This window comes from Lygodium microphyllum, chromosome 5, assembly GCF_053477565.2.
Source record: "Lygodium microphyllum isolate KBCC chromosome 5, Lygodium_microphyllum_v1.1.10, whole genome shotgun sequence".
In the NCBI taxonomy this organism is placed as follows: Eukaryota; Viridiplantae; Streptophyta; class Polypodiopsida; order Schizaeales; family Lygodiaceae; genus Lygodium; species Lygodium microphyllum.
Window position 1 is genome coordinate 54,211,207 of NC_141139.1, and position 21,724 is coordinate 54,232,930.

Here is a 21,724-nt window from a genome sequence, read left to right on the forward strand (position 1 = left end):
TGCCAACTGCGTGTGAACCGCCGCTTCCAGAATTTTATTCTGGGCTGAAATAATAAAATTTTTGAAAATTTTACCTGGTCGTGTGGCAGAGTACTGACGTGGAGCAGGTCGTCTGACGGGCGGGCGGACTGGCTGACGTGGAGCTTTACAACGGCGGTAGGCAGATTGGCGGGCTGCGCGAATCTGAAGCGGGCAGGCAGGTCGCGAGTTGTGCGTGGTCAAAAACGGCGAGGTAAGACTGTCGCGAGCAGGCGTTGACTCCGCCTGCACGAAACAGGGCCCTGGCGGACTGGTGGAGCTGCTCGCGAGCTGACGAGCGACTGCTGACGGGCAGCTGCTGACGTGGACGACTGTAGTGAGAAGCCTGCGCTGACAAACGTCAGCACCTGCAGCTGACGCGACACGCCTGCTGGTGGCGCGCTGGGACAGGGCAGTGTTGCGCGCCGACTGTTGGAGCTGCGCGCAGGGCAGATGCAGAACAGAGGTGGCTCGAGTGCGGTCAGGACTGCACGTTGCAAGCAGAAGCTGAGCTCAGAGCTGAGCTCTGATACCAAATGTCAGATGGGAGAGGATCGAGGTGCAGCTGAAGTGCAGTAGACAGTGTGAGAGTGAGAGACAGAGTTGAGCACGACACCCAATGCAATAGTACTGAATAGAGTGTAAGCTGAAAGTACAAATGATAACCCTTATACCTTAGAGTTATAAGGGGCTGTTCACACCCGAACACAGTAAGTGCCCGTAAGTGTGCACCACAAGCACATACAAAATAGTACACATAATCTGGGGGAAAAAACCTCTCCTACCGAGAGTAAAAAGTGCCCCAGTGTCCTAGTGATCACCCACACACTCCCATATGAGCGTAGGCGTAAGTAAGGCGTGTGAGATACCCAACAATTGAGTGCTGCAAACAGTGGACAGCATGCTACAGGACCTTGCTGTAGTAAATCTGAAATAACTTTTGCTAGGTAACTTCGATCGGGGTGTTTGACACATAGAAACGGAGCTTACCTTGAGTACTTTCAACCCATATATGGCATTAAATGTTTTCCATAATTCAGAATCAAAGCTGGTTGAAAACAGAGAGCTGTGCACAAGATAAACACATAGTTGTATTCACAGACAACATATCACTCAAATACTTCTAGTCCAAGCCCAAGTTGTCCACCAAGCAAGCTATATGGCTCGACTTCCTAGCCAAGTTTGGCTTGGAGATCAAACACAAGCCATGCTCCACAAAAAAAATAGTTGATATGCTAAGTCGCAAGGCCGATTTAAAGGCCATCAGTATGGTCAATAGCAACTTCCATGAATTAGTAAAAGAGGCCTTGGAACATGATGAAGAAATGCATAAGATTATAGAATAAGTGAGAGCTAAAAGGATGCATCATGGCATGTATACCCTCAAGGAGGGAATTTTGTTTGTAGACAAGAGATTGTACATTCCCAACAGTGTGGAGTTGAAGAAAGTCATACTACATGATGGGAAATTAGGGCGACTCAAGAGGCCTCTTCAAGGGGCAATCCTTGCCATCTAATCAAGTATTCCATTATTGATCTTGAGCGCAGCTTCTTTTCCCTTTGACGTATGACTGCCTCTAGAATGTATTGGATAATACCCTCTTCATCCATAGGAGGGAGCTCTTCTAAATAATCCACTGATGATCCAATGAAAGGTTTGAGTTGACTCACATGAAAAACATTGTGAATCTTGGTGGAAGGAGGCAATTCCAACAACTAATAAGCCAAGTCATCCACTCGCTTAATAATTCGATAGGACCCATAGAACTTGTGAGCTAACTTCTTGTTGGAGCCATCCTTAAGAGTGGCATGCCTAGACTTAGGTACTTTCAGCAAAACCAAATCCCCTTTTTGAAACTCAAAGTCCCGTCTTTTCCCATCAGCATAAAGCTTCATTTGATCTTAAGCTCTCTTTGAGTTCAACTTACATTGCTGAAGTAGAGCCTGCATCCTGTCCAATTCTTCCTTGCTTTGAGGATTGATCTTGTCATTGAAGATGAAGAGTATTAAGACTCTTTGATCTTATCCAAGCATCCATGGAGATAGTACAAATAGTGGCAGCAGCATGCGAGTCATTCTTGTCACCCATATCTACACGTACATGACTACCGGGGTCAAAAGGAAAGGTGTCTGCAGGGTCAAAGAACTCTTCCTGCCCAATTTTTTCATCAGCCTCATCATTTTCAGCAGTGATTACAAAGGCACTTGCATCCTCATGGTCATCCTCCGAGTCTTCAAAGACCAACATACTTTGGACTCTTGCCTTTGCATTTCTATAAGCACATTTGAAAGCATGTTCAGCTGTGTACTTTTCCCCACACTTGAAACAAAGTCCTTTTTCTTTCCTTTCTCTTTGTACAAATCCATGGGAATGGATCGTTGACCACCAAAAGCAGAGACATTCTTGTTCTTGCTGTCCCCTTGTTTATTCTCAGTCCTGCCATTGTATACTGCCCTGAAATTATTGGTTTGTCTTGAGGCATTGAAGGTGGGATACGTGGGAACTCTAGGGGGTGCTAAATGGCATATTTCCACCACCATAATTGACCCCAAACTGGCCCTACTTTATAGCAACTCTTTGTTGTCCAAAATTGGACTGTGTAGGCTCTCTAGGCTACCCAAAAGATGGTTGAGACAAGCCTCTTTGCTGTCCATATTGTGACTGAACTGAAGTATCCCTACAATACTTACGGGAGTATCTTTCAACCAATTCAATAGCCTTGAACAAATCGGAAGGTAACTACGCTGAAACATCAACCGATAACTGAGAATCCAAGCCATATATACTTATGCAGCTTTGCATCATCACTTATGGACTCAACATACGTCGAAAGATTAAAAAATTGATTTGTGCAGTTCCGAACTATCAAGCCACGCTGCTCTAAGCTGTACCACTACCAGGCAAGCTTTTCTTTCTCTATGGGAGACACAAAAACTTGAACCATAAGAGCTTTAAATGCATCCCAAGTATCAACTTGCTGATTTTCTCTCTTAATGTACTGCCACCACGTAAAAGTAAATCCTTCTAAGTGGATCTTTTGGCCATCATTTCTTAGCAAAATATCAAAGTAGTCTTCAAGCCTTGAAAGCCATTCTTCCAATTCAATTGGAAAATAGGATTGGCCATTAAAATTGGAGAAGATAATCTTATCACTCAACTCTCATTTACGAGGAGTGGCCTAACCAAACTATCCCAACTGAAATTGATCATTTTGAGTGCCAAAAATGATACTATTATGAGAGTGATTCCTACCAAAAGTCTATTGAAACCTTGTTGAAGGCATGGGGATTGATGGAAGCTGAGAATTTCCCCGTAATGCATTCCCCAATGGGTCCTCTTGCCTCTGAGAAGGCTCGCCAAGCTCAAAGCTACTATTGGGAATGCCCATTCTTCCTAAAATGCCCTGAGAATTCGTATTAACTGATGGGAAGGTGGTTCTTTCAAAATGTACATGTGACCAATCTTCTTGCTTTTTTCCCTTCAATTGAATCTCCAACCACTTAAAGAAATTGGCATTAAGTGTGTCCATGTTGGCTCTCATTTGACACATTTCCTTCATCATCTCAGCATGATTTTCTGTGTTTGCTACTATGCTTGCAAGTACAGCCTCCTATCTTGCCAAAATAGCCTCATGTCTTTGATTATGCCTTATCTCATGCTTGCATAGAGTATCATTAAGAGCACTGAGGCTTCCAATGTCATGAGGATACTCCTCGTAATCCGTTTCATGGTTGTTCTCAGTCCTTGGTTCTCGTGCATCCTTGATTTGTTGCTGAACATCTTCATTGGCCTTGGTTTTTCCCCTATTCCCTGCCATGGTTAGGTGCAGTCCCGTTAAACCACCTGTCATTGTTTTGCCCGTAACTTGAGCTAGGAAGCTTCAATTGACCTGCCTTTTGGTTCAAATGGAAGCCAAGGATGCCCTCTTCGAGCTGAGCATAAGCATGCGCTCCCAGATTTTATACAGAAAATTCTGTAATAGGAAAAGTACTGCTGTGCTGTGCAGTCCAGCACCCTATCTACACCTGTAGGAGGTCTATTTTGACCTGTAAGTATCTTGTAGAGTCCAAATAGAGCTCCCAAACTGATCAAAGCCCTTAGTAGGACCTGTGGGCACTCTGCAAGACCTGCACCTCAATTCTTGGGAGTAGGTATACTTCTGTAAATGCAAGCAAATGGCTTACAACACCCTGTGGGGATCAAGAAAGGGGTTGCAAGGGATCAACTTGTCAATGCATGACTGAAGGGGAAGTATCTCTTCTTGTTCATCTATTTCAGGTGGATCTTTTATTACAGGTTTCAATGATGGAGGCTCTTCATAAAGCTTCAAAAGATGGATATGAAAAGTGTAAGAGATGGAGAATACGGGAGAAAATACGAAAATAAAATAATGGAGAAAAAAAACCTACTACACTGGCGGGTATATAAGATGTAGAACTTAACATTTTTCCATCAGATTATAATAACAAGTCTCCTTCATCTTCTCTCCCTCTCTCCAGCTTTCATGGCTTCCTTTTAATTACTCATCTTTTGGATCCAGTCACTAGATATGTCTCCCTTGCCTAGAAGGCAGAGAACATTGACAGCCCTTTCCTAAGATAGCTGATTGTAAAGCAGAGTATGGTTCATGAAGCTAATTGGAACTACTTCACTGATTTTGTTATCTACTTCACTGATTTTGTTATAAGGGGAAAACTCAAGTGTAGGGATTGGGATTAACTCATCCTCAGTTCTAAAACTCTAGGTTCCTTTCAAATTTTCTTGTATTGGTTCAAGGTGGATCTTGAACCCAGTTTGACAGCACTGATGTATTGTACGGTGAGTTAATACAAATCCTTGGTGCAAGAATCAGTCTAGGAGAGATTCTGGAATAGAAGAGAGGTGAGACCTTTCAAACATCTTCATACCATGATTCAAAATCTTCCAATATCAGAAGGTGTTTTAACATTCTATAGTCTTTATGATGGATATGGGTGCACGAAATCAGAAAGCTCTCAAAGGGCATAGTCTAGTATCAACTCAAAGTACAACTAAATACCTCAAATATTCTAATGGCTGATTAGACACAGTAATGTCACCTTTTGCAAAGCTGTGGCTAGTTGCTCTGGACCATAGACTCTTGAAATAATGATTCAAGTATCACCACTTCACTTGGTTAAAATGAAGTTTACTGTAACAATGATTTAACTATTACCACTCTGCTTGTTTAAAAAGAAGTTTTCTGCAACTTGAGGAAAAGCAGATTCGCCCCTGTAATTGTCAAATGTAGTATGGAATAATGTTGTTGGATCCCTTTCTTTTAATGGCAAGTAACGAAAACATTCACAGAAAATTCAGAAAAGAGTATGATTGTCATGCAAACATACCTTTTCACCACTGTTTTTGTTGGAATTGACATCTTCAATACTCACAGAGGAAGCACCAAAACTCATCAAGGCTTCCATCAAGTCCTCCTATCAAAATGTAACCAAAGAAAATGGTTATAGTAATATGAAGCTATCATGCCACTAGACATGCACGAGTGGAGACTCTTATTGACATCTCAGAGACAACAATACCTTCAGCACACATAAATGTCCAAACACCTTGGCACACAACCAAACATATCACTAAAATTATAAAATTTCATTCACACTTGACAACAGCTCAACTACTTATCCAATGTTGATTGTGACAAATTCTGCAAATAACGTAGCCTGCTAGCTAGAAGTAGGGCAGTCTGGATTGATTTCTGTGAATTCTCTAATTAAGGTGGGTATGGCAGACAATAAAGAGCATGACCAAGAAAAATCACATGAAATACCTGAAATTTTGGCTTCATTCCCAAGAGAAATTTTGATAAACTCTAGCTCCCATGTTCTTCTTTTATAATAGCCTTTACTTTTCTCTCACATAATTCTTTCTTCTTGTTTAATGTTTGGCATGGCCTCCTTGCCTCACACAGTTTTATATAATTGGAATTGTAGTCCATCATACAGTACTCCCCCACCTTCCTTCAATCATTCATTGCACACAAAGAAATCAGAAGAAATATTAGACTTTTATATTCCCTTCTTGTGCTATTTTAGTTTCTGCTTAAGGTTACCAAATTTGGCAATTCCACTCTCCTCCCTTCTACACAATATCTTGTAATACATAATTTGAACAATTTTCTTTTTTTCTCTCTCCTACTTTTTGAAATTGTATAATGCAAGTGTGTTTCATCTTTCAGTTGCCATGAAATCCAACCAAACCAATTGAGTGAAGGCAAACCTCGGAGGTCTCCAAACAATGAATCGCACTTTGACAAGTGAAAACCTCAATTCTTCCCACTTTACCATCTCCCTGACTGAAGGGAGAGCACTGACAACGGTGAGTGTTCAAGTGTGTGGAGATATTTACTCCAACTCCATTTTGGTCACTCCCACTCGTGACTTGGGAACTCTGCTTTTTAGCACAAAAACCTATATAGAGTGGCAATCATCGGTCGTGCCCCTCCCCCTTATGTGGGATATTATTTTAGTGATTTTGTAACAATGTAGTAATATTCTCTTGAAAAAAAATAAAAATATGATGCATGCTTGGATTCTTTTGTGCTTTGTACTGTCTTTTCTTTTTCTCTCTCACTGGGGCAGATTCACCTTTAAGTGGGAGGTTGTTGAGGGTAAAGGCACCTCCGCCTAGCCGCCCGTATATTACTACACTAACAGTACCTGTAGCACTTTGCTCTTTAGCAAGTCTTGTCTACTGCATCATTGAGTAGGAGTATTAAGTGTCAGTGTGTTTTTTATTTTGAATTTTCTACCATGGTTTCCAAATCCAAAGCACATCCCCATCTTTTCACCACCGAAAGAGATACGTTGCTGGTCATGAGTGGTGTTGAAGTTTGGTCTTGAGTTATCTTGCAACAAAACCATATCAAGCTGGTCATTGAGCTGGTGTAGCTGCATTCAGCACCTCCACATCATCAGGATGCAATCCGCAACATGCCTATCTGCATTACTTGTTGCAATGGTCTCCATGAAGGCTTATCACATCGTGAGGACTTGGGCCCTCCTTTTGCTCACAAGGGTTTAGCACATTGTATGTCTCTTATTGCCTTATGCATAGAAATATGATAGTCAATTCAGATTGATCTTTGTCACCCAAAATGGCAAGGTAGCACAAGAAGTGCCTAGGGGTAGACAAACAAACCCCAACATTATAAGGAGAAAAAATCAATGACTACAAGCTTCAGTTGAGTGACCACTCTTGCCACAATAGTTGCACCAAGCGGTCCATGTTGAGCTAAGAAATGCATTACAAACTTTTAACATTCAATTAGCTCTTCAAAACAGCCCCAAAATAGTAAACTACCAAACTTCCATTGGCAGTGTCCCATAAGCCAAACCCTAATTTGGGGGGGTCTACATCTATAAATAGAAGGCTGCCCACCACTTAACCTCCATCCTTGTTTTTGTAGATTTCTCCATTAGTTGGCGCCATCATCCACTGCTGTCTATGCCCCTCAATTGGCAAATACCTTAGTTCATGATGCAACCAGCCATCACCCAACTCCTGTACGCAGCCTATTTTCAGCCCATCAGGAGTAGACTGCAGCAATCACCTGCATCTACAGGCTGCAATTTATAGTGTAGGTCATTCCCAAATAGTTGACGTCATCCAGGCTGCATTTTCAGCATATTGCTGCTGCTGCCCACATGATTCTACCCCTTTTCTGCCTGTTGACCATCTTCCAGAGCTACTTGCTGCGATTTGGGATCCATTCAAAGTATGACACTCTCCAGCTCATCTCTACCTTGGTCCTTTTAGAAACATAGTCAAGAGTTAGAGGTTTTGTACACTTACTTAGCGTGTATACTGCTTTGAGCACCGTATTCATTTTTTATTCATTCTTCAATGTTCACTATCTTTGAGTTACTCTTCACCTTTGTGTTCTCCAATTATCACTTTGTGTTCTGTCATACACTTGTGTTATCTTTGGTGCTCCAATATTTCTTTACAGCCTGTACTTCCACCTTTGGAGAAGCAACACTAGTGTATCAAACTTGTAAAGAGAGGGGGGGAGGAAGAAGAAGATAATGATATCTCTTGAATGACGTAGTGGAATAAAGAAGACTCTAGAATCTCAAATAATGTTGCCGCTCCTTACAACCTTTATTTGCCTTCAAAGAATGAGGATCTTTAGCTCTTGGGAGCACCTCTACTTTGATACCATGTAAAGAAATGATAGAATTTGCAGGCAAGAACACAAAGTGTGAACGGCAAATATTGTGACACAAAACTCAAAAACTCAAAGAATGAAATAATGCATCATGTACAATGTTGATACAACGGAGCAGCCTAAAGATTCAATGTCTCTAGGACTGGTATTGAGGTAAGTAGAGTCAATTAAACATAGCAGCCAGAAACGTTTAGAAACGAAACGTCAGAAACGTGTTTCGTAAGTTTCTTTCAAGAGGAGGTAAAATAAGAAACGCGGGTTTTTTTTATATAGGGATTTTTAATAGTTTTGACTGGGGAAAGAGGTTCTAAACCTCTATGGAACTCTCTCTTAAACAAAGAATGGCTAATTGAGCTTGAGTGATAATAGAGTCAATTGAGAATAATACATTATACGTTACATATCCATGATCCATTAGAACTCAAACATTATGATTCATATATATCATACAAAGAAAATTAAAATTAACATGTAAATAGCCTATCTATAATATGGATTGAGTGATTCTCATTTCAAAACAAACTGACAAAATGTCAAAATCGAGAATGAATCATAATATATCATAAATAACTCATAAATGAGACTAAAGTCGCATTCAAATCTCAAGACAAGAATAGATACTAGATTGACAAAGTCCAATAACTAAACAAAATCATTAAAAAATCAGTCTCTCGTTCAAAATCTTGAGCCCTCACGAATCATTACAAATCATCATCATCATGTTTAACATTGCCCAATAGTTTTTGTTAAAAAACCATGTTTTGGATTCCAACTCACCAAAAAAATAAAAATAAATAAAAATGCCCACGTTTTTTACTCTTAGAAATGTTTCGTACTTCAAGAAACATTTCGTAAGTTTCAAATTCAAAGAAACGCGTTTCTTAGCTTCTATGCAATTAAATGACATTGATCAAGCCTTGAAGATGATTGTACTCTCCTAGCCAATTAGACGACAAGACCTATGGATGAGGATGCTATGTCGAGGGAGAGAAAACACAATCCTCTAGGTAGGGGAATGTTGGAGAAGACACTAGATGATGAATAGTAGCAAAGGTAGAGGAATGTGGTCCTCAAGAGCTGTAAGTGATAAAGATTGTTGGTTTTCACTCACGCCTACACTCACAGAGGAGTGTCAATGATCTTCAGTAGGACACTTGGGCACTTTTTACTCTCCGTATGAGAGGTTTTTTTCCCTAGATTTATTCCCTTTATTTTATGTGCCTATGTTACACAGTTTTTGGCACTTATCGTGTATCACACACTTCAGGTATGAACACCCTCTTACAACCCTAACATTTAAGGATTGTACTTTGTACTTGCACCTCACACTTCAGATAATTGCATTGGGTGTCGTGCTCTCACACTCTACACTGTCTACTCCACTATCAACTGAGCTTCGATCCCTTCATGTTCTCACAGTTGGTATCACAACTATGTTCAGCTTAGTCTTCTCTCTCTGCTTTAAATGCTACATGTTGAAGAATGCTCATGTAGCAAGTGCCACTTGGACAGTGTCCCTTGTGGAGAAATTATTCACTTGCCCAAGCGCCCTAGTACAAAAATGATGAAAACATGCAATGCATAGGAGGAATGTCCGACTTTGTGTGGTGTCGAGAACCATAAGGATATATACCTCTACTCGATCTCCGGAGGTGGCTCCATGCTGACTAAGAGACAAAGAAGATCCACCCTGTAATCTGAGAAGACCACCTGAAAGGAGACCTTTGAAGATAGCCAGGAGATTGGATAAGCTATAGAACCCGAAACTCAACCTCGAGAGAGAAGCCACTAGCTCCGTGACTCCATGCTGGAAGGAATACAAAGACCTAGCTACCAAGTCACTGCTGAAGATCCAAGGGCCCCGATAAAGGTAGATCCTCTACATCCTGGGTATGAGTAGAGGAAATGATTGCTCAAAGGAGAGCCACTCCTCGAAAGTGAAAGGTGGTGGTGTGTGAAGAACTTCATGGTACATAGGGTCCCTCTCTGAATCGGAAGGAGTAGAAGTAGGAGCCCCCTCTAAAGCCGAAGAACTAGAAGTCCCCCTCTGAGGGAAAAGTAAGAAAATCCCCCTCTGAATCCCAGTCTGAGAGAGAAAGGGAATCCAACCACTCATGACTCACGGACTACGAAGCATTTGATGACGAAGGAAGCACCGCCAGTTGTGCCAAAGAAGGTATCTAGGGCTCGAAAGAAGTCGAAAAGCACCCAAAAGTGGCCTCTCGAACCTGAGTGAAAGAGGGTGGAGAAGGAGACTCGGGATGAGCCAAGGATGGTGAACAGTCACAGGCTCTTAGGAGAGTGGACTGTGGAGAAGATATGGGCCGTGGAAGCCACTGTACCACCCAGAAGTAGGTGGGGGAAACCTCCGCGCAGTGGGGTGGTCTCCAAGAGGGCTTATCACCTCGTAAGGTCTTAGAGCCTCCGTGTGCTCAAAAGGACTTAGTGCGCCTTGGGTGTGGCTTACTGCCTTGAGCATAATACTCTAGTAGCCAATGTAGAACGATCTATGTGGCCCAAAAAGGAGAGGTGGCACAAGGAGTGCCTGGTGAAAGACGCATATACTTCGGAGGGGTGGGGAGCAAAGATTGATGTCAACAATCTTCGGTGGGATGACCGTTTGTACCGCAGTAGAAGCACCCAATAGAAGGGCAATCTGTCGGTGGAGACGCCATCGTACCGGTCTGGTAAACTGAATAAGGAAGGATGGGAGGGAGAAAAAAGATATCTTCCAATGCATAGCACTAAAACGTGGTAGTAAACTGTCGCAATAAAACGCAGCAATAAAACGCTGCAATAAAACGTCGCAATAGAATGCAATAGTAGAATGCCGCAATAAAACGCCGCAGTAGAACGCAGCAATAGAATATCGCAGTAGAACGCCATAGTAAAACGCCACAGTAGAACGCAACAATAGATTGGTGCAGTAAAATGCATCAGTAAAACGCAGCAGCAGAACGCCGCAATAGAATGCCACAGTAAAACGCGGCACCAAAACGCAACAGTAGGGGAGATGGAGACGGTATCAGGAGCCTTGAACGCAAGCTAGAAAGCAACAAACGCAAGAGGGAGCAGTCGCTAGTTAGAGTGATGCTGCAGTGGAAGAAGAAGAGAAGTAAATGCCGAACCCACCACAGATAGGTCTTTGCCTTCACTGGAGTGGAGAATCTTTGCCACTGTTTGAGAAGATCCAGCTCTGATACCATGTCAAAAGATGACATACCAATGAGACAGTAGGGTTTGCGGGGAGGAACATAGAGTGAACTCTACAAACATGGAGAAGAGAAGAGAAGAGAGAAGAAACTCTGATGAATGGAATGATGAAGTTCTGAATCATGGAGTGAATGTGATACAAGGAAACAAGGGTGCCATAGCACAAGGAAGATAATAAAGACAACCACGAACCACGAACCCCAATGTCCTCCTAAAGGGGTGTGAGGGCGGTGGAGAGGCTGGAGAGAAGAGGTGACAGACTGAATAAATCAGCCATGAGGAATGAATGAGAGAGTGACCTATAAATAGGCACAATCAATCTAGGATGGCGCCCCTTTTTGGGGCTACAAACCCTAAACACAAAACGCAAAAACGCAAAAAGCGCAAACTGTGGGTGAAGGGTGAAGGGTTTCTCAACACCACCTTGCTTCCGCCAGTCAATCACCCACCTGCACTAGAGTCGATGTGCCAACCTGCACCAAAGTCGCAACCCTAGCCTCGACCTGCAGTCTACGCCACACAGCCCCATCAGTTGCACCACCTCCACAGGCGTCAATTACCAACATCTGCCCGACAGTCATCAGCACAACTCCATAAGCTATGCTGCCTTGCAACCTAGGCTCTGCGCCTCGCCTAGCTCCTGCACCCGCTTGCCCCTGTGCCTTGACCTACCCCTACACATGTATGCTCCAGATTGCTGCCAGTCCCCAACGCGCCACCAGCACAAGTCGTCGCCTCCACATTGATCTCCAATTACTGCTTGTCAACTCAAAATCGGAGATACAAGTTTTTTTATTATTTTTTAATTCAGATTCACTTCTAGGGAAGGGGCTTTTACCCAAGTAGGCACTATCCAGCTTCAATATGTGTCTGGGACACGATTACTGCAAAGATTTCTTAGCGAGTCAGTCAGGAATTTTGGGGCTTTTGGATATTGAGCAAACATTGGTACATATAGTACAGCTCCACTCTAAAATAGACTGATTTTGAGCATTTTGGGACAATAAATTTTGGGGGAATACATGTCCTCTATGCTGAATTCTTTTCCGAAGCAAAAGGGCATTATTCATCAATACACTATTGCTTATACTCCACAACAGATGTATGCTGAAAGCAAAGAGCTTACCACACAGTTTTTGGATGGAAGCAATTATGTGTGCTTGCCATGTCTTGAATAGATGCCCTACCAAAGCATTAAAGAACGTCACGCCTTTTGAGGCTTGAAACAGCCAGAAACCTTCTGTTGGGCATTTTTGTACTTTTGGGTGTCTTGCATATGCACACATTCCCAAGGTACTCAGAAAAAAGTTGGATAACAAGGCTGTGAAATGCATTTTTGTGGGGTACAGCAATGAGAGCAAAGGATATAGATTATATGATCCCGTCTCTAAAAAGGTATTAGTTAGTAGAGATGTGGTTTTCGATGAAAAATCAGAATTATCCCTTGCTGGTTTTAACACATATCAAGCTGCCAGTGATGTATGTGAAGGGCTGCAACCCATTTCATTTGGCGATACAATTGGAGTTTCGACAAGTGAACTTAATGTTCAACCGCTTGCTCCATTGGATAATGCAGAAAATCAGCCCATGGCTGATCTAAATATTCAGCAAGGTGCTGAATCTGAAATTCGGCAAGAGCTTATACACAGTCAGGAGGCTAGACAAATGCCTAGATGGTATTTTCAGACTATGAAAGATAGTCATTTGGATGCTCCTATTGCTGGCCGTACTAGAGGGCAAGCTTGTATGCATGATGGTGCACATACCATGGAGTTTGTAATGGCAGCACATACAATTGATGATGAGGAGCCTAAATGTTTTGAGGATGCACAACATAGTGTGCATTGGATGGCAGCTATGCAAGCTGAGTTTGATTCCATCATAAAGAATCAAACATGGGATTTAGTGCCTTTGTCTATTGGGAAGAAAGCCATTGGAACAAAATGGATCTATAAGAAGCTGAAAAGGAATGCAGATGGATCCATTGAGAAATATAGAGCCAGGCTTGTAGCCAAGGGCTATGCACAGAAGAATAGCATTGACTACGAGGAGACATTTGCTCCTACCTCCCACATGACTACCATTAGGTCTATGGTTGCTTTGGCTGCCCATTATGGATGGACTGTGCATCAGCTAGATATAAAGACTGCATTTTTACATGGGAAACTTCATGAAGAAGTGTACGCACACCAGCCCATTGGTTTTGCAGTTGAGGGATCCGAACACTTGGTCTATAAGCTGAAAAAGGCTTTATATGGCTTGAAACAAGCTCCTCGAACTTGGTATGCAAAGATTGGGCCCATTGATTTTGCAGTTGAGGGATTCGAACACTTGGTCTATAAGCTGAAAAAGGCTTTATATGGCTTGAAACAAGCTCCTCGAGCTTGGTATGCAAAGATTGATACATTTTTACTCAGCCAAGGTTTTGTAAACAACTCATCAGAGTCTACCCTTTACATATGTAAAGAGGGGGGATCCTTGCTTATCATTTGTCTATATGTTGATGATCTTTTGTTTACAAGGACACATGTTGATCAGATTTCAGCATTCAAACAAAATTCAGCAAACTTTTGAGATGTCAGATTTGGGGTCTTTGCACTATTACTTGGGCATTTGGTTTCATGATGCTGGAGGCCTTGGTTTATCACAGTCGAGATATAATGGTAAACTTCTTAAGAGGTTTGGCTTACAGGATTGCAAGCCAGTCTGTAAACCAATGGAACCTAGACTAAAGTTGTCATTGCATGATGACAATGACTTGTTTGATATCCACACATATGCTCCAACAGTTGGATGCCTTATCTACCTATGCAACACTAGGCTAGACATACAGTTTGCAGTTTCAACCCTGAGCAAATATATGCATCAACCACACGTCACATTGGCAAGTTGTCAAGTGTGTTTTCCGTTACTTGCAGGATACTAGGACTCTTGGATTGCTTTATACCAAGGGGGGACCACTGCACTTACATGCTTACAATGATTCTGATTGGGCTGGTAATTATGATTCTCGTTACTCCACTAATGGCAATTATTTCTTTCTTGGCTCATCTTGCATTTCTTGGCTTAGCAATAAACAATGCACTGTTGCCACATCATCATATGAAGCTGAATACAAGGCAGCTTTCACTACCACAATTGAATGCGTATGGCTTAGATGCTTGCTAGCTGATCTGGATGTATTCATCACGAAGCCTACTCCTTTGTTCACTAACAAACAAAGTGCCATTGCAGTGGCACGAGACCCAATGTTTCATGCACGCACGAAACATATTGAGATCCATTATTACTTTGTCAGAGAGAGGCTACACGCTCGAGATATCAACCTTGTCTATTGTCCTACCACCAGTAATGTAGCAGACATCTTCACCAAAGCTCTTCCTCATGATAAATTTGAAGCATTTCGCAATTCTTTAAATTTAATCTCCTTTGGTGGTGGATGACCCTTGTATTTTGATCACTCTTCACTCCAGGGTGGTTTGTAGGGTTTCACTCACACCTACACTCACAAAGAAGTCTCGGTGATCTTCAGTAGGACACTTGGGCACTTTTTACTCTCCGTAAGAGAGGTTTTTTCCCCCCAGATTTATTCCCTTTATTTTATGTGCCTATGTTACACAGTTTTGGGCACTTATCGTATTTCACACACTTTGGGTGTAAACACCCTCTTACAATCCTAAGGTTTAAGAGTTATACTTTGTACTTGCACCTTACACTTCAGATAATTCCATTGGGTGTCGTGCTCTCACACTCTACACTGTCTACTCCACTCTCAACTGAGCTTTGATCCCTTTCTCTTCTCACAAAGATGATGCGATCTCTTTGAAATGATAGTTGCTATCAAGACAACTACTAGGTGTAAGAAATACTCATGCCCAAACGATAAATATAAGTGTACGAAAAAACACAAAGTGATAATGGAAGAAAACAAAGGTGAACCATAACTCAAAGACAATGAACACAGAAGAATGAACAATGAATAGATACAATGATCAATGTAGGTTAACACACTATGTAGAGTAAATACAAAAACTTGAACTTCCATATTTCTAAAGGACTCGGGCGGATAGATCAGCTAGAGAGTGTGTCATACTCTTCAATGCTAAGCAGGTCCTAAAACACAGCAGCTAGCCTCCTTATGTGATTACCAACTACAAAGATGGATTTGTGTTTGGATCAGGCTGAATAAGGCAGTGGTAACTCGGAAATTTTGGATAGTAGGCAGAGAACGATCAAAATGATGAAGGCGACAGCTGGACTGCAAAACACAGCCTTCTAGCTGCCCCCGGAAGACTAGTGATTGTTGTAAATTGCACAAACAGGTTGGGGAGGAGTTGTATGCAGCAAATGCAGCTTTCTGAGGCCCAAAGGATGATGGTGTTGAGCTAAAAATGCATTAGCTTCACTTAAACAGCCCCAAAACATGCTTAATTAAGGATGAAACATTGTTTATTTAAAAATAAATGCGTTTCTAGAGAGTGTCTGTATCCAATAAGCGCAAACCCACTTAGGAGGTCCCAAACTTTCTATAAATAGGTACGCTGCCCTCCATTCATCATTAGTCTCATTTTTGCAAGTTTCAAGCGTTATCAACTTGCTGCCCACATCCTATTTGTGGGGGACGTTGCAGTCCAAGCTGTCCATCCCAGTCTTCACTCATCTGGCACCGATTTCCAGCCCTCCATCATCATATTGCTGTTGTTTCCAGCCAGGCGACTGCTGTTGTCCATCATCCAGCTGTCATACAACCTGCAACGTCAACATATTGCTATGTTTGCAAGCTCCTGCCGCCCTACAAACTCTCTCTCTCCTCTCAGCTGTTGCTGCAGATTTTCTCTCTCCTCAGCCTGCGTTTGCTGTTTTCTCTCTCCTTGGCCTGTCACTACTGTTTTCTCTCTCCTCCCAGTTGCGTTCATTGTTTCCTCTATCCTCATTTGCGTTTTTAGTCTTTCTCTCCTCACTTACGTTTTTAGTCTTTCTCTCTCCTACACTACCGTCTACATCAGATTCAACCTTCCTTAGCTATGTTTGTTGGTATTTGACACTCGATGACTACCTTGCTGCGATTCGGGATCCGTTCGAAGTACGACACACTCTCCAGCTCACTACCCCCGCCCTGATTCTTGAGATACAGGAATTATTATTCAGGGCTGAAGGTGATTTTCAGCTGAAATCGGGTGGAGGACGAGGCAACCATCAAATTTGGGGCATTTCCATCAAGTTTAGATTGTGAAGAGGATTGGGAGAATCGCATTGTAAATCAATTTCTACTTCAATAAAGCTAAGGAGATACTAAAAGGACGCCAATTTTGGGGCCAACCAAGTGTTCATTGTCCAAAGATTAGTAGGTAAACTTATATTTTTCAGTTTTGCAATAAATGCTTAGTGTTATAATTAAGTTGTAATCACAGAATTACCATCCATCCATAGTGAGTTTTCTTTGGATAAAATTTCGCAAATTTGGCTATAAAACAAGTCCAAAATGCAAAATTTTGGATATAAGTTATGCAAAAAATTAGCACTTATTGCTAAGTATGGCTATAAGCAAAGTTCATAACAGTATTTTATCGCCAAAACTCACCTATATTGCAATGCAAAGAGGCATAGTAAATCAAAACAATTCTGATGGTCCTCAGACCAAAACTCACCTATATTGCAATGCAAAGAGGCATAGTAAATCAAAACAATTCTGATGGTCCTCAGACCATGTATGTCTTTCCCACTAAAAATGAATTGCGTGTGTTTTTAACATGACATAAGGACATAAGTACCTAAGTATATGTGTACATGCTTTGTGTATACATACGCACAACTTATCTAGCATAATAAGTTTAAATAATAAATGAGATTGGATTGCCAAATCTTCAAGCATATTTTTTAGTAAGGGCTCCAAAAAAATGCATTGCCCATCCACTAAAGAAAGGCTGGTTTCAACTAACATCATACGTATATTACTAGCCAGTCCTACCTAGGTTGAAGATTTGTTTTTTTGTTCCTGCCTTGGTGAGTATTAGCATAGAGACATAGAAGGTATCTTCTCTCCCAAGATGGGATCTTAGGCATACTTACTCTTGTCATCTATCCTTATTTCCTTTTAGTTGAGGTGTGTCTATCATTTAAACATCATTTACAACACTGCTAGTTTGTTTATTTTTTCATTCAAGTGGACAATTATATTGGTTGTTGTGCCTTCACATTCTTAATTGGCATAGGAGCTATCTCCCAAGGCCAAGTTTCAAGCATGCCTATGATTCAGGTCAACATTGGAGCCATCATGCGAGATTGAGTACAAGCACATCTTGGACTACCTTGGTCACTAACTCTTCCCTTGCTCTTCCGATTGGGGAGTGTCAAGTCTTCTTTCTTCATCCATTAGATCCATTTGCACAGTGGACTGCTATCTTGGCACTTCTCATTAGCATGGAGCCCTCTATAGCTCCGAAAATTGAGATTCTATCTTGCCTACGCTAGTTGGTCAACAGAAGAGCCCTCACTCAAGATCGAGTATGGGCATGTCCCACACATACCTACATCATCAACTTCAGTCTTCATCATGGTTCTTGGCACCACTAGAAGTCTAATATCAACTTCCTCTTCCTCCTTCGACATCGACATCCATGGTTGAGAGGGGATCCCTACTCTTTCTTGGTATTCTACACGTTTTAGCATTTGTCTTCAACATCAATCTCCCTTTCCTTTCTTGGTATTCTACACATTTCAGCATTTGTCTTGACATCGACAATATGGAGACCTTCTCAACAGTATCAAGACCTTTGTAGGTCCTCGTGGGCCATTTGTGCACCCGGAAAGCACCCTTTGTATGATGCCTTGGCCTCTTTGGGGTGACCCTTTGAGCTCCCGATCTAAGATAACCATCACCTCAGTAGTCTTGATTGGCCATTGGGGTATTGAGCTAAAATATGCATTATAAATTGATTAGCTCTTTAAAGCAACCCCAAAACACGTAAATTACCTTAAGTTTCAAAGTTCTCTTTCTTCTCTATTTGTGTTTGTGTTTTTACATTTCACGTTTCACGTTTCGCATTTGTGTTTGTGTTTGAGTTCTCTATGTTTCAGTCACAGTCATACACTCAATGTTTTCTTTTGCAAATCCTAGTATATCTCCACACATACTTTGGCAATTCTCAAGGAAAGTTAGGTGCTTTTGTATTTTGGGGTTGTGTTAGAGAGCTAATGAAGGTTCTAAGTTTATAATGCACATTTTAGCTTAACATGGGAGAGATACTTTCAAAAAGGCAGCTGCTCAAGAGGAACAAAAGAAGCTAAAGGAAGAAAACAAGAATCTCACGTACAAACAAATGGGCCATACTGCCAAGAGTTGCCCCAAGAAGCCTCGCTCAAAGGACAAAACATCCAAGGCAAAAGTCAAACCCATGGAAGGGCTGCACGTTTGACCATCACAACTTCTATCCTCAAGCTAGGACCTTTAGGAGATGTGGACTCTTCTTGCTTGAGGCGACATGATCTTGTGCTTGTGCAAGTGATGGTCGGGGGGTGCTTCATGAATGGTGGAGCATCCAAGAATTTCATCCAAGTCAAGTCTTTCAAAAAATATCATCTTCATTTAGTACTCACTAATGTGGCCAACCTATGGAGAAGGCTTTTCGAGCTAAGAACACCAAATCTGAGAAATACCATGTAAAGGGGCAAGTGGAGAATGTGTCTGAAAAAACGGACAGCACCCCGGCTTGGACTGCAGCAGGCAGCGGCCCCCTCCATCGACGGACAGTGGCAGCCCCCCTCGTCCTGGGAACACAACGCGCCCCCCCCCTGGCCGTGACGTCAACACCCCCCCTGTGATCAAAGAGAGAGAGTGAGAGAGAGAAGTAGGAGGAGGAGAAGAGGAAGAGGGAGAGAGAGAAGAGAAGAAGAAGAAGAAGAAGAAGAAGAAGAAGAAGAAGAAGAAGAGGGAGGGAGAGAGGAGAGAGAAGGAGAAGAAGAGGGAGAGATAGAAGGAGAAAGGAGGGGAAGAAGAGCAAGAGAGAAGAGGAGAAGAAGAAGAAGAGGAAGGGAGAGAAAGAAGAGAGAAGAGAGGGAGAGGGAGAGAAGAGAGAAGGAGAAGAAGAGAAGGAGAAGAGAGAAGAGAGAGAAGAGGGAGAGAAGAGAGAGAAGGAGAAGAAGAGAAGAAGAAGAAGAAGAGAGAGAGAGAGGAGATGAAGAGAAGAAGCTTGAGAGTCATGAGAGATGCGGGAGCTACGAGAGCCGACAGAAGCTCAAGCGGGAATTAACACCCCAGTCCCATGGCACTAAACGAGGTTCTTTTATAAAATTATGATGGATTTTACATGGTTTTTCGCACACATAAAATAATAGGTTTTACTCACGACGTAATCAAGGGAAGTATTGTGGATGTCTTGCATTCAAAGGAGATATGCTGGAATCATAACATTTAGATAAAACGAAAATGAAGGAAAGGTTTCATTACCTCACATTGCATATAGTTTAATCTTAAATTGCGTTAAGTTAAACACCAATAATCTTGTAGAGAAAGGTATTGGAACCTAATGTCCTCGTTGATTCTCAAAAGTAGAGTGATGTCTCTTCTTGCAACAAAGGAATAAACGTTGATGGGAACTGTTGCAATTCGTAGCAAGAAGCTTAGAGAAACTCCCATGCATCATTGAAAACCGTACCTAGGGAGCCAAGTCATGAAATAAATCTACCTCCTAGCTAGCGTATGTTAAAGGTTACTAAGTATGGAATACCAAGGTACTCGATCTAACTAGGCTTCACCTTGTGAGGTGCATAGGTAAATAAGCTTGTCAAGACCCTAGACCATGAGAGGAGGCACTACTTCCAATCCAAAACAAGGACAATTGAATTATCGTATGGGTAGCTACAATGTATTCTAGGAAAAATACAAACTTGTCTTGCATTGACAAGTTGAGCAGAGACAAAGCCTCTAAGTCCTAGAGAAATCTAAGCCGAATACCTACCAAGGAAGGAAAGTTCCCAAGGGGGAGAGTAAACAAGAGTGTTCACTCATCATAGACTCTTATGGTGTGTCTCAAGGAGGAGTAAGCTGTATTCTCAAAAGGAATACAATGACTGTTGTTTCCAATACTTGGATGATAGCCTTTGGATGCTTGAAGTAATGTTCTAGATGTAAGTAAAGAGAATAAACTGTATCTTGGGAAGAGTATAGTGGTTGTTGTTACCTCAATTGCTTGGTTTCTGCCTTTGGGATGCCTGGTTTATTTTGGAAGCCATGTTATAAGTTTATGTGAGGGAGTAAGTTGTGGAAGAAGGATGGATTGAGCAAGTTATTGCTGATATGAAAAATGACATTTTTTCTAAGTAAATGATGTTAGGTTGGTCGTTTCAGCTTTGGTTGATTCCCTAAAGGATAAGGAATGGTTGTGGTTTTGGATGAATATCCAAGTGATTATATTTTCATGGCAGGAACTGTAAGGATAAATTGCCATGGGAACAAAAGGGATGTTTCCCTAGAAAATGTTATTGGGCTAGTTGCTTCAGCTGTGGATGATTTCCTAAAGGGATAATTAAGGAAGGATTGCGCTAGCTACCCCCCGCGAACCGCCAAACCCTAACCAAGGGGGTTATGAATCTGCGCCGGGAATGTGGACCGAACCCGCCGCGAGAGGTCTCTCCGTGGAAATTACTTGGCATAGGAGGACGCTTGGGTGCCAAGGGGGGCTCTAGCCGTAAATCCCAATGCCTTCGGATCCTACACAAGTGTTCTACGTGACTCGAGATGGGATCTCAAGGCCTTGATACTAGTTACAAGGCAGAATCTTGGTAGGATAAACCTTCGGGTTTTTATTGCCAAGAGACAGAAGGATTTTGTACGGAGACAGAAAGGGACACTTAATTCTCCTGTATGGGCGGGAGACAAACATTAATCTAAAGATAAGTTAAGGAAGTGTTTAATCTTGTTATCTTGTCTTCGTGTCTGTGCCCTAAATTACGTGAAAGAACCTGTGATTAACGGGTTAATTAAGGAAGCTGCTTTTATGCGTCAAACATAATGTGGTAGGTAATTAGATAACTAAAACAACCCCCTGAGGGAAGCATGGTGGACCCTACGGCAAGGTGGTCTCAGTTAGCCAGGAGCTTTCCTCAATGAAATTTATTTGATGCGAACGTTAGTTAAACAAGGACCTTAGAACTTGTAAGTTGAAACCCTGATTCATACCGTTTTAGGGGACCGGAATGGGACTATGCCCTACGGGCAGAGAGGTCGAGCGATGCCTCCCTCTCGTTTCCCATTCTCTTTGAACCAAGTGCGGTATGAGTCTGCTTGGGTC

The 21,724-nt window shown here is 42.0% G+C and overlaps 1 protein-coding gene across 3 annotated transcripts in view; it reads right to left on the bottom strand.

Moving 5' to 3' along the window:
- Positions 1-21,724, bottom strand: part of LOC148035834 (ribosomal protein L11 methyltransferase-like protein) — a 66,296-nt gene that overhangs the window by 38,523 nt on the left and 6,049 nt on the right. For all 3 annotated transcript variants that reach the window (XM_087677848.1, XM_087677847.1, XM_087677849.1), the window contains exon 2: positions 5,386-5,472. In XM_087677848.1, coding sequence (XP_087533974.1) covers positions 5,386-5,472 — 87 coding nt within the window. The remainder of the gene's footprint in view (positions 1-5,385; positions 5,473-21,724) is intronic.